This window comes from Drosophila yakuba, chromosome 2L, assembly GCF_016746365.2.
Source record: "Drosophila yakuba strain Tai18E2 chromosome 2L, Prin_Dyak_Tai18E2_2.1, whole genome shotgun sequence".
Lineage (NCBI taxonomy): Eukaryota > Metazoa > Arthropoda > Insecta > Diptera > Drosophilidae > Drosophila > Drosophila yakuba.
The window spans coordinates 12,969,194-12,982,698 of NC_052527.2; the positions used below are offsets into that span (position 1 = coordinate 12,969,194).

Here is a 13,505-nt window from a genome sequence, read left to right on the forward strand (position 1 = left end):
CAAAAAAATTAAATGGCAGGCAGCAAACTTTATTCGTATTCGTATTTGAGTTGCTGTAATTGCAACCGTTTCCTTCTCTTCTTTTTTTTAAGCAATCTGACATTGTGGAAGGCTTCGTGTGCAGACATATCCACATATCGTAAGTATAATAAAGTTAATTTCAACAAGCTTTTCATTCTGTAGGAAAATGCGTATGAAAACGCTGCCTGCGGCATAATTATATTTTCTAATTGAGTTACCGCTGACATGGAGTACGGGAAAATTTTGAAACAGAGCGCAGCAGAAGTGAGATTGCCTTTGGCAATTTGTAAGCCACATTTCTCGACTCCGTTCCTCGTCCTTTATCCTTCGTCCTGCCGCCTGGCAATCTGGCTGGTCTTGTTTTCCCGGCCGAGTCCTTTACAATTCGCTGAGTTTGCTAATAAATTATTGTATGCCCGTCAAACTTTTGGGCGCATAAAAAAGCAGTAGGCAATGCTTTATGTCGGTTATGCGTATTTCGCCTTCGCTCCATCTGATTTATGCCCAAATGCACGAAAAGTGGTCCAAGTCATAATTTATGCTTGAGCTGCGGCATTAGCCATTTGCAATTTGCAGTGCTGAAAGCAGAACACAAAATCACTCCATGCATTTAGATAATTGGTGATTTTATTGCCGCAGATAATAATGCGGCGGCACATGAACTACATATCTCATATAATTCACTAAAATATCGCGGACAACAAACCGCATTTCTAAAGCCTCTTAACTCAAAGTCGTTGACTCTGAAAAGCAACTGAGCTTCTTTGACTTCCGTCTACTTTCAGGCAAGCCTCATGCATAATTAGAGCAGCATGTCTGCATAAATGAATAAGTAAATATATGTCGTGAATCCAATCCTTGAAACTCATTTATATGTCTAGTGGTATTCATAACAGGTCGCATCTATGAACTCGCTTGCGAGTATTCATAATTGCACGTCTATTTATGTTCGGTGGAAAAAGCTGGCCCCGAAGTACATGCTAAATAATTTAATCTCAAAATAATGAGTGGTGCAGCTAACTCGGGTTCAAGTGTCACGATTCAACTTTGGATCAACGATCGGGAATATGAGTTATATATTATTATATGCCACTCATATTACTTATTACTTTTAAGACTTTTCTATGCTGTATCAAATGTTCTTTGCCAGATTAAATTCATTTTGTAATTTGTTGGTGGCATCTTAGCTCACAAGAAGCCAGTCGATAAACACATGATTTACAACTATGGAAATTCGTTAACACACTAATAGCCGATGAAAACCAGATCGAGAAGGCAGGGCTAATTAAAACACTTCATTTGCGGCTAAAAGCACGTCTTTTGCACGGCAGAGTTCCTTGGCGAAACCCTATGGTTGCATACCTCATTGGGTGTTTATTGAAATTTATGGCGCGTTTGGCTCCGGTTTAACCGAGTTGAGTACTTTATAGGTTCGGCAATATGCGCAATTTATGGCTTAGCTTAATGGCCAATGTCGGCACTGCAATGGGCTTAAATCGAATGGTTGTGTGGGCCTGGCAATGAGTACGCTTGCTTTTGCATTGAGATAATTATGCAACCGTATAAGTACGAATTAGATAGCTCTTTGCTACAAATCTTTAAGGGAATCTCTGCTGGTTACTATGTTTGAAAGGCATATTTCCGGCATTTCATTTAGCATGCAGCGTTCCGAATATCAAGCCATATTAAAACCGCAATTGAAAATAAAAATTAATTTTAATGCATTAATTGCGCCGTTGCATCAATTGATTATATTAAAAAATAATTCAATTCAAAGCTGACCAGCTTAATACCCTTTACGGCACGCTTTCACATCGTATTAATTAACGCATACCGCGTAAAAGTGTTAAATGTACACGCGTATTTCATCGATTTAATCTGAGTGCCTGCCATAATTCAAAAATGGTATACCACTAAGTCCAGCTGGCTTACGACTCTGCCCTTGACGTTAATTGCCTATTAATTTGCAGCAACAATCCGGGAATTCTATAATTCAATGAAACTGAATGCTCAGTTGCGAAGTGTCAAGTGGACGGCAGAGAGCGAAATCCAAATGGAGTTGCGGAAATGCATGTTTTATGGAAAATCCACTCGACATTCAGCTCGATTGGGGGCCAAAAGCCGATGATAGCAGGCTACTAAATCAATAAAATGGTCAAGCAGTTGGCGCATAAGTCGAAAACATAAACACATAAACTGCTGGCCCATAAAAGGGAGATTCCATTTCATTCGCAAACAAAGGCATTCCTCCAAAGAAAAAAGCCGAAAAAAACACACAAACAATCGTATGCGGGCAAAAGTGAACCCTGACTTTTGTTAGTCCTGCTGAGCTTTTATTGTATTATGCTGGCTGCTGTTTAGAAAGCCAAATAAAAGATATCTCCCTTTGTCCGATCCCCCACGAGCTGTCCAGATAATGCGTCCATGAGTTGGCGAGATGGAAGGCTGTCCAAAATCAATTTTCAGCCGAGAGACCCACATTTCGTTAGCCAACTAAATTGTAGATTCATGACATCCAATTTCTGGGGTGGCCCAGCCCATGTTAATACACCTTGAAATGCTCCCAGTGGACTTGAAAATCAAGTGTGCGTGAGGAATATCGAAATAATGTGTAAAACGATGGAAATTAACCCGTAGAGCATATTTATTCCATTCCCATTTCTAGAGAACCCATCCCAATTATATGTTTGTGTAAGTTAAATTAGTCCTAGTGGACGCACAAAACCAATTGTGCGTGATGAATTTCAAAACTCGTTAAAAAGTCAAACGGGCAGTTTAGTCGATGGAAATTAACCAGACTAAAAGTGCCACTATTTTATTTCGTTTCCTTTCATTTCGTACGCTTCACTTGAAGTTTGTGCCACATTTTTCCATTCCCCATTTTGTGTTATTTTTTATGTTGACAAGACAATTTGCCAGATACACAGCATCATGTAACATAAGACGTCTGCAGCACATACTCGTAAATACATATGTGCATATGTACACTTGTATATATGTAAAAGAAATAAAATATTAATGCCTTTGATCAAAGCGAAGCAAACCGTAAAACTTGCGAATTATTTCGTGCATACAAGCGCCCAAAAAGGAAAAGTTTTATTTTTATTTTGCTTGTCTGTTTGTTGGTCCAAAAGTCAATTTATGGTTTTCCACCCGCATAATTTCGTTTCATTTTCATTTGGGCTATTTTTTCCCCCCATTTTGTTGGTTCACACAAGTGAATTATGCGAAAATCGTGTATTTGTTAAGGTTCCTTTCAGTCGTTTTACATTTCGTGCTATTTAAACGAAGGATTCGATTAAATTATTTTACCCATTAAATATGTTTTCAATTCGCGTTGACAGGCGCACGTCAAATTTTTACAAGCCGCTTGACAATAAACCAATGAATCGAACTCAGTGAAATAAATATTCCTTTGACTCCGGAATGGAAATTATTATGAGTAGATTAAATTTAAGCATGCATAATGTATAAGCGATTATTAAATTATTAAATAGCTTGTCCCCATTCCGTGGAAAAACCAGGGGGCATAAAGGAATCTATCGGCGATTTTTTAGAAAATACCTCGCTTTGTGCAGGAAAATAAAACATATTTTTATATCGCCGTTTTGGGATGAGGTAAGCGGTAAGCTGCTGACAGCGCTGACCAGAAACTGCATCTCCAAAGCCATTTATCAAAACTAATAGCCACCAAGATAAAGCCTGAAAAAGTGCAAAACGATGGGGGGCGAAAGTAAAGCCATTAGGAGGAATGCAACCAGAAATAGGAGAGGCAAACTATCATCGATGAAATAAGCGAAAATCGGAGGCAGGAGCCTCCTTTTAAAGCACCATAAGTGTATCTGTAAGCTGAAAGATATAGCAAGCTTATAGTTTTCTAACATTTACTTCAGCATTGTATTCAAATAAATAAACTACCTTACAGAAGTCAAAGAAATGGAACGTACATATGAGTTTCCTGAAGCAAACCAACCTTATAACCATAATCATCAACCCAGATGTGATGTTTTTGAAAGGATTCAAACTGAACAGACATTAAATTTACTAAGCAACTTGGCCCATGAGTACTGGAAATGGTTTCTCCAGAAACTTGCCCAACTCAAGAGCCTCTGCTTTTGGCCAAGATGCAACATAGGACTAACACTAGCCGGCGATCCTCAGTTGCTGGAGAGGATTAGCCAAGCTCGGGGCTGGAAAACCGCAGCCATCCGGTATATTGAGTTCCACCCGACCACCTCATTGATGGCACTTTTGAACAACCAGGACGAGGTATTGATCTACGACAAGAGGAGCGAGTGCCCCATCAAACTGCAATCCGTTAAGCAGAGGGACACCACCTGTGCCGCCTTTCGTCCTTGGTCCCACAGTTGTGAATTGGCCGTGGGATGTGCAGCCGGGATTTGCTTGTGGCAGGATACTCGGCGTCTCAATGTCAAGCTAAATATTCGACATATGACGGGCACTCATCACTTGCAAGTCCTGGAGGATGCGGCCCACCAGTATGTGACTTCAATGCAGTGGAACGAAGATGGCACCATCCTGATTACAGCCGCATTGGGCTCATCGCACATCGTACTCTGGGAACCGGACAGCCAGCAGAAGATACATTTGATACCGAATCCGGAGAGCTCAAGCTCCTTTTCCCTGCTGCGCTATAGTCCCGATTTTCAGGTGCTTTTTTGCGCCTCCTGCGATGCCGGCGCCAGTCTTTGTCAACTGAATAGATCGGAATGGAGGTCGAAGAAGGTCCTTATGCAGCATCGCATCCAAACGGCCGTCTGGACACCGTGTGGCTCCTTTCTGCTCCTCGTGACGGATGGCAGCACTCGGATTTACTCATGTACCAACAATGGCGAGGCCACGGTTTTCCTCTTCCCCCAGCCGCTGTGGAGAGTGGAGTTGGTAATGGATCTGCAGGAGGTCACCACCTGTGCTGGACAGCAGCGGTACTGCGGTGAGCCCCAGACCTTCGCCATGGATCCACTGGGCATCTACATGGCCACCATCTTCAAGGCGCAGTCCTTCGTGCTGCTCTGGCTCTTGGATAACTCGCGACCGGGTGCAGTGCGACTGCTACCCCTGGAATTCATCTTTTGCAACGTGGATGGTGACCAATATCCCACTTGCATCGCCTTTGGAGTTTTCAGTTCGCAAGCCAGGTGGTTGGTCATCTGCTGGAATACCGGGCACATTCAGCGTTATGTCATCACTGCAAAGTGCTTCAAAGAAGCCCAATTAATTCATAACGTAAAGTAAGAAGTATACAAATGTCCTACCCAAGTTCCAAGTATCAAGTTAAATAAAATAAATGGCGTGAATACAATTTTATTTGGATGCAGCAATTTGCGAGGCGAGCTATTAAATTCCCGTTCTCCCACATGAATATTCAACGGAAGCGCTTATGCAAATGGAAATGAAACTCAAGTCGGCGAGCAACCAGTTTCCGGATACCAACTCCATACTTCCACTGGCAGCCCAGAAACCCGGGAATGTCCTTTATGCTGCTGGTATTTTTATTCACCTGACAGCCGTGAAGTGAGCTTAATGGCAATAAATCGTTGCCTCGATTTCTGATTGCACACCGGAAAAATTGGTTTTACACAGACTTTACACTTTTGTAATTGACGTTTTTTATTCCAAAGGTTGAAATTGAAAATAATGCCATCTTGCTATCTTGCTAGCCAATACAACCGAATGTTTTGCCAAAAATTCCATTTGACATTCGACTTTTGGTCGCAATCGTAGAATTAATATGTATTTATTTGCTTTACTGCTTTATATGGGTTATTCTATTTTTGGGTTAAATTGGTCTTTAACGACTCCCTGGGTACTAAATTAAAATGGCAATAATCAAACCGGAAAAGGGAAAACAAATTTAATGCAGTCTAACGACCAACTCTCAGAGGAAATTGACAATTCAAAGTTAATCTGAGGTCTAATGGAAATTGATTTCGTTCCTAGCACTTGTTTGCTGGTTTAACTTAGGAAAAGAGACATTTCTACTAGGTTTTTAAGTAAATAATAAATAGAAAAAATATGCAACGAATTCCCAAACTATCGAACCAAGTAAATAATGGAGAAAGAACCCCATCAAGAGTGTTTATCCACTTGAATATTTCAATATTGACCAACCAACAATGGACACAAAAAGGGAGCTTAGTAGCAATAATCTGGAGGCGAATGGAGGCAAGAACTGCAAGTAAAATTGAGTAGGCAACCACATAATCGCAATCTTCAGATCCACTCATCGGCAAACCGACATTGAGTTTGGTCTGCAACTTTCCCTAGGTAAACAACTTACAACCGAAATGCCAAAATGCCTTTCCTGCCATAAAGTAATTTCCGAGGACTGAGAGATACGAGTATAACGCTGACCAATGCGGAAAAAAGCGCAAAAAACATGAATGCAAATAAGTTTCGAACAATGGCAGAAGCTCGTGAATCACTTAACATCCAAATACCATGCAAAATGGACCATGGAGCACAGAAGGCAATACGAGTGTCTTTGTTGTGGATTCGTTCGGGTTCCATCTATTCATACATTTAGCAGAACTAATGGAATTACCGGACTGGCAAGACCTAACTTTGCATGCCTGAAGAATATCAAGTTTGTTTTAAAACTGTATCTTAACAGCAAAATCAAATAAACAAAATGAATTTTTACTGCCCGCATTCCAAAAAAACACACACGAATCTTCAATAATACTCCATTTCCTGGCATAAAAAGCCTGAGGACCGTACATTAAAGTTTAATGTCGGGAGTGAAAATGTGTAGCCATAAAAATCATTTAAATGTTTGTTTTTCCGAGATCCCGTCCCATCCACTTTTATTGTCACGTGTGAAAATACTTTGGGGAGTCTGACAAAGCCGGCTTAAATTTTAATAGATATGTTACAATTTTGATTTGAAAAGTGCCTGGAAAAGCACACGACTAGCTCTCTGACATAACCACTTTGTATTGCAGAAAAATGCGTTAACATTTCGATCGAGCATTGAAGTAAAATATGCGAGGCTTGGAAAATGCCAGGAATAAACCAAGTAAAAAGACAACAACAAATGTTATTACATATTGAAAACAGCGCACAATCAAACAAATCCATATTTATTGTTTTAGCCAATTCGGCTCAAACATCAGGAATACAATTTAATGCAATGCATGTAATGGTTGGAGTACCCGAATCGGCAAAGTTGGCAATAATTTTGTGCAGACGTGGTTTAGGCCTTGAAATGCTGACAATGTGGGTGTTGATTTCCACCATCAGTTTCGGGGGAAAAACTGTAATGACGCCAGGACTCAAGATGCGAGAGGGCAAATGCGAGGTACACGCTAGACATACCAAATAACTTCACTTTCTTTGTGTGTGTGTGCGGATGTCCTTTTGAGTTTGGGGACGTGGGATTATATACGCTCATCCCCGGGAGATTCCGGGATATTGGGGGATATTTTCCGGAATGCGAGTGTGTCAAATGGCGTAAACGCAGAGCAATCAGCAATGAGGCATCAATAATTCTTAACGCGTTTGCGGCACTCTCGGCGCTTTGGAATTCTCTTCGTTTTCATCTGATGATCGGAAAAGCGTCTCGACCCATTAAAACTAAAGTTTTTTCTCCACAATTTCGGCCGTTTAACTTTTCCCATGACCCAAGCGATGCCTGCGGTTTTTTGATTTATGGTGCCACTGGCGGCACAGCAAAATACGACGAGTATGCCCAAATATTTCGGGCCTCTTTTGTCTTCAGTCTTCAGAGTGTTTTGTTTCGTAATCACGTTTTTATCTTTGGCTAAACAACTCATGTATACCAACGACAACAGCATTCTTTTTTTTATTTTATTTATTTTCCAAAAGCCTCGCACGTCACGATTATTTAAAAATGAAATCGCTGGCACATGGCGCATTGAGGAAAAACTTGTTTACACGGCAGTAAATAGGAAAGCATCTTGCTGTGGAAACCGATAATTGACAGGCCAAAAGATTTCGGAGATGACGGCAAAAACAAAAGGGAAATGTCCTTCAGCTAAACGCTGAAGTGGAGAGTGGTTGACTTTAATAGCCCGTAGCATTCTGGATGCCTCGTGTTGCCAAGTGCAATTGGTAATGTAGCCGGAGTTGTGAAGTTCTGAAGTTGATGTCATAAGCAGACCAACAGCTTTTCATGTCCTGTCATATTTTGTGCTCCAACTTTGGGCAAAAAGCTTATGAAATGTGTCCGATTGCGAAACGAGCAACAAAATGCGCTTAGGTGGGTGCTGAAAAATGTGTTTAATTTTCCCCACAATCTAGTTGCTTATTTACGGTGCAGTTTAGAGAGCCAAAATCATGACTGCGTTAAGAGCTGATAAATGCAAACAGCGCTCAAATGTAGGCAATAAAAAAACACAGTTTTTTTTAACAGTTTTGGATAGCAAAACAAACAAAATACATTTTCACTTTGGCCGATAAACAAACTGAAGCTGCTTTATTTTCGGTTTAATTAAAATTTATGCACGTTGAATGCGACATCATAGATTACAGTTGTTTGAAAGCCCACACAGAACTTGTCCACATATATATTTGCATTTTGCTCAAAAATCAATGGCCCAACTATAGCCTTTATTTGCTTTATTCTTTCAGGGGACGGCAAAAAGTCAACAGTGAACGGGAACGAGCGGCCAAAAATAAATTTCCAGCCGCAAATCCTTGACAAATCTGCTGCATTGGCTTTGGCGGCGGTCCTTCGAGATAAATCTTTATTGCCTCATTTTGCCTAAAGTCGATTCTATTTGTATACTCTGCCGAGGGGCGCGCTTGAATTTGTCGAGCGTTTGACATTTCAAAGGTTAAATAAGTTTTTATTATATGTGTGTTTAATTTTAAGCAACTTGACATTGGGCGAAATATCTATTGAGATACTCAACCACATACTCCTTAGCTTTCTTAACCACAGACCATCTAAAAAAGTGTATTTAAGTGAAGTAGGTATTTTTTAATTTTCCAAGAGTTACTTCAGTTTTTTGCGAGCATTCCTCCCTTTTTTGTGGTCAAAACTAACAGAGTTTAAGGCAGTGTCTTCGTAGTGCGGAGTCGAAAAAAAAGAAAAGGACTCCGAGAGATAACATGGCTGAGGAAAGTCCGCATTGAAACGGTAGTCAACAATGGCAACACGACGAAACTTTTCCGGAAAAGCAGGCGAAATAAAAACCTTAAGTATTTCAAACAGCCGGGGAGAAGCGGAAAATATGATATGTAAACGGGTAAACTTGTATTCGTGACCATTAAGACTCTGGCTCTCCTCCGTTGAGTAAACAGTACACACTTTTTCACTTCTGCAGCTGCTTCTCGAAAGTCGAACCAACTTGTCTATTTTCATGGGGTTAAAGTATTGTTATAGTGTGGAAAAATGAATGAGCGAGAAGTTGCGAGTGTATTATACTTACATTATGAATGTATCGCCGTCATGTGAGAATCCAGACGATGCACCTTGAGTGTAATTTAAATACAACCGGATGAAATTACGAAGTGCCGGATACGGATGCTGTGCAAACATACAGCCACGACAGAATCCAAAACTTGATGTTTACTTTTCCGCAGCTGATGATTTTCCCGGCGCTTCGTTGGTTGGCTTTTCATGCGTAGACTGCTCACACAGCCTACATTCCATATTATTTTACACTATTTTTTCCGTCGAACTTTCCGGCAGACACTTCCTTATTATTCTTTGTCCAGCACGGAAATTAATTTAATTACTCTTATTTTGTTTATTTAGCATTTCAGGGAGCCGTTAATTGCCGATTTGCATTAATGGTTCGCTAATCAGTTGCAAACACAAACATAAGCCCATTCCATCCTGTTCGAAATGAACACTTATAGCTGGTAAATAATGTGTAGTGTATTTGCCCGACTACAAATGCAATTGAATTGAACCTGATTCGAATTCAATGGGGAAATTGAATTCGCATTTGATCGAGTTTGCATGGAACTATATTCAATTGAGTGCAATCAAAGGCAAGATTGTTTGCCAGCATATCGGCATGCTGGAATTCAAAGACTACCAAGTGGGATATTTGTACATATATGCGGATAATGAAATCAAGAAGTGGGGCGTATGATTTACTATCAGCCTAATGAACTTAAAGTTGTAAGGATGCTGTAAAAGATCTAAACCCCTGAGAAATTGCAATACAAGCTAACAAATTGCGCATTTTGTTGTTACGTTTTTTTGTGTTTTTTGGAAAACTGTCTGAAAAATGCGCGCATATACTCTCAATGGTAAACCAATGTATTGCTGCGCCTGACAGGCTGCAATAAAAAAGCACGGCCACGCACACCAGCACACCAGCACACACACACACAGAGGCATAAAAATGGCGAAGCAATGGGAACCGGAAACGGAAAGCCCCCTCTCTATCCCCCTCTACCAACTGCCCCCGTGGCGACCTGAAAGCGAAAGCCCGGGCAAACCGCTGATGTTCAAACAATAAAGTTCAAGGGTATTACAAACAGGCATTCGCAGCCACACACACACTCCACACGCGTCTACTTAAAAATGAGTAATAGGGTATTCACATTTGTTGGTTTGTTTGCTGCATGCGCTCTGCGGTGGCCAAAGAAGGCCCACTTTCGGGTCAAGTTGGCCTGGCGATGTTTGCCTTGGGGGGCTAATGGAGCCTGGTGTTCGCCAACCGAATGTGTTTACCAAATTTTAATTATGCTAATGCGTAGCGTAAGCAACACCCCGAGTGTAGTAGTGTGCACACACAAGTTTGACACACAGGTGTATTCATCTGAATACGCTATGTAAGTTCCTTTGAATGCTCGGCAATGGCCAGAAACAAGTTTGCTCTGTTTGCTTGCGCTTTTCTTTAACTCTGGTGTTTGATTACTTTAATTTGCGCAACTACGCGAAACAGGCGGAATTATCTTTTACGTTCGCTAATTGGAGGGAACTGCACTGCAATTAGAAGCGAATTAGTGGGTATAACAACAGTCTTTTCTTCGGGTGAATCCCAATTCAAGAGTTTTAGATACGAATCGATTTTAATCAGTTTGTAGCATATCATTCATTCTGCTTATTTTCACAAGCTAAACATCGTTTTTATGCAAGTGCTACAAAATATTTGCAGCACATCCATTTTTCACATTTTCAATAAATGAATTTATTGTATCTGTATTCGAAAGGCCGCATGAAATATTAGTTTGCAAAATAGCCGTGAAATTCAAATTTATCATGCCAGCCAGAAGCTTTTAGCGCAATCATTTTGCTATTCAAAAACAATAACTACAATTTTTGTAGCTGATTGATGGCCTAACTGCCGCTGAATGCCACTAATCAAAGGCCACTAATTTAACTAACGACCAGGCAAAATAGAAATAAAATGCACTTTTTTCATGCCACTTAGGATGAGGCTTTGCGGCAAGTAAAAAATAATTCCTGAATGCGGCATTTATGCATAGCGGTTGAGTTAGGTCAGCACCGGAAATTGGTTGAACTGTGTGGAAACAAGATACATTCATATCCGCCACTAAACTCACAGTTTGTTCAATTACAGGCCACCACACTTATTATATTTGCATATTGAATTTCGCACTCGCACAAAAGCGCGACTATTTGGTTGTTAATTGAAATGCGCGTAGGATCACGTACGGCGGCGAAATCGCGAACGAGCGGAAGTATTTGGCCAGGATAACGCACCGCCAGGATAACCGCACATACAGCCAGACGCGATAGTACTGAAAGGCAGCGCCCGGAAGAAGGCAACGCCTGGCATTCGAAGGCGCAACAGCATCTGGAATCCGCAGGACAGGGTTGTTGGCGGCGAAACGAGCAAGGACGACGAAGGACGACGACGAGGAACGACGAGTGTCCTTCGGTTGGATGCTGTTCGTCTGTCCGCTCTCTTATCACAGCCTGCAGATTCAGCACGACTGCCGGTCGAATTGAGGCCGCTTAGTCGTTCAGTAGGTCAGCAACACAGCTGCGTCCCACAAGCACAGGCGCGTCCGGAATATTGGGCAGGGCTCAGTTCGCTGGTTACGGGAGGCAATTTGCAGTTTGTTATCCTTATTCGGAAATGATCTATTGAAATATCTTCCCAATTAAAAGTAAACTAACTTAATTAATCATAGTTCTTTGGAAACTTTAGACTTTTAGCACTTTTTATATATTTTATAGTAACTTGTTTCCCTTGTTGTTTTGTAACTTTTTAGAAACATAATGGTACAATAGTTGCACAGAACGATCTGTCCGCTTTGATAAACATATTATCATTATTAGGAGGCACATTCCTTTGGAGTACCTCACCTCTTTAGAAACCGCTAAACCTGCTAATTTAATTATACATTTTTTAACCCAAACTGTTTTTGTCATCCTCTTCATCCCTGACAACTCGTAAATAAATAAAAACATGTTGGCAAAAGGCAAAAGACACAGCTCGATAAAAACTTGCCCGAAACGCAGTCAATTGTGAAATCTCAATGGATAAAAGTAATAAATACAATATGATTAGCAGACAAGTCTTTATGTAGCATGAAGTTCATACGTATAAGCATATATTTGATGGCAAAAAATGACGGGGTAAACAATTGCAAAACATCATGGCCGCCGCTTGTATGACCGCCTAAAAATGTGTAAGACATTTACGAGCGTTTGAATTTGACAGATTTCTTTTATTAGAACGACAGACAGCGTCAAAGGAACTGGCGAAGCACTCATGCGTGCAAAATCCGAGTGTGGCTGCTATACTCCTATACTCGTATATGCCACACCACACACACAGAAATATGTTGCTACTGGGGATTTTCGAGGAGAGTTTAATAAAAACAAACAACCTACAAGAACCCCGGGCAATTGAAAACCCTATGAAGACATCACAAAATCTTTTATGCACCTCACCGCTTTTCAACTTCACAAAGAGCAGTTAAATGGATTAAGGATTTTGAAGCCCCACTTAGCTATGCACTTTTTCCTCACTTTTTATACCCCTTACTTGTGCAGTAAAAGGGTATTCTAGATTCGTTGTAAGGAAAGCCTTTTCGTCCCTAAAAAATATATATATTTTTGATCATATATGTTCTTGATATTCTTGATAATCTTGCCAACTTCTATTGATATGCCAAAACAATGTTGAAATTTCTGGTTTACACTCCCACTAGCGGAGTATAGGGTATCTGATAGTGATATGAAGAACTCTTGTCTGGTTCTTAGTATTTTGTTAAGCCCACACAAATTAATTAGCCAGACAAAATCCGACTTTTGTGGTTTGGGAAACATTCTTTCGAAGTCATTAAAAAGTTGGCCATTCAAATGAAGTAATCATTGTTTTCAGTGAACGTGGCCTTGAATGGGCTGGCGGAAAAGCTATTAAGGACATCTACATATGTACAGTATATGCTTTTGTGGCCTCCGGAAATAGTTGTAATGCTTGAAGTAAATATCGTATGACTGCTGCTATCAAATGCTCCAATTAGCAATCGATCGGCAGCTTTCGACCCCTTCAGAAATCAAA

At 40.6% G+C, this 13,505-nt stretch overlaps 2 protein-coding genes and 1 long non-coding RNA gene across 6 annotated transcripts in view; 2 read left to right on the forward strand and 1 right to left on the reverse strand.

Annotated features, from left to right (window-relative positions):
• The window catches only part of LOC6527958, a 104,658-nt gene extending 92,561 nt beyond the window's left edge, over nucleotides 1-12,097 (reverse strand). The window contains exons 1-2 of one of the 3 annotated variants that reach the window (XM_039371046.2): nucleotides 11,645-12,097; nucleotides 9,438-9,847 (exon numbers count right to left, since the gene is read on the reverse strand). The gene's annotated coding sequence lies outside the window, so the exon portion shown is untranslated. Of the gene's footprint in view, nucleotides 1-9,437; nucleotides 9,864-11,532 lie in introns of all 3 variants that reach the window. The other 2 variants (XM_015199023.3, XM_039371045.2) reach the window with 2 other exon arrangements.
• LOC6527969 (aladin) lies at nucleotides 3,893-7,637 on the forward strand. The gene has a single exon (XM_002089000.4). It carries the CDS (start codon nucleotides 3,958-3,960, stop codon nucleotides 5,275-5,277), a length of 1,320 nt encoding a protein of 439 aa, XP_002089036.2. The 5' UTR covers nucleotides 3,893-3,957; the 3' UTR covers nucleotides 5,278-7,637.
• On the forward strand, nucleotides 11,147-12,125 carry LOC120320679. Of its 2 annotated transcripts, none has more exons than XR_005560202.2 (2): nucleotides 11,147-11,491; nucleotides 11,550-12,125. It is a non-coding gene; the product is annotated as an uncharacterized LOC120320679 (long non-coding RNA). The 2 variants fall into 2 exon arrangements; XR_005560200.2 differs by having other exon boundaries at nucleotides 11,147-11,466.
• Nucleotides 12,126-13,505: the final 1,380 nt, after the last annotated feature.

Coding starts and splice junctions, on each gene's coding strand:
- LOC6527969 (XM_002089000.4), top strand. CDS start 3,958: ATGGAACGTACATATGAGTTTCCTGAAGCAAACCAACCTTATAACCAT.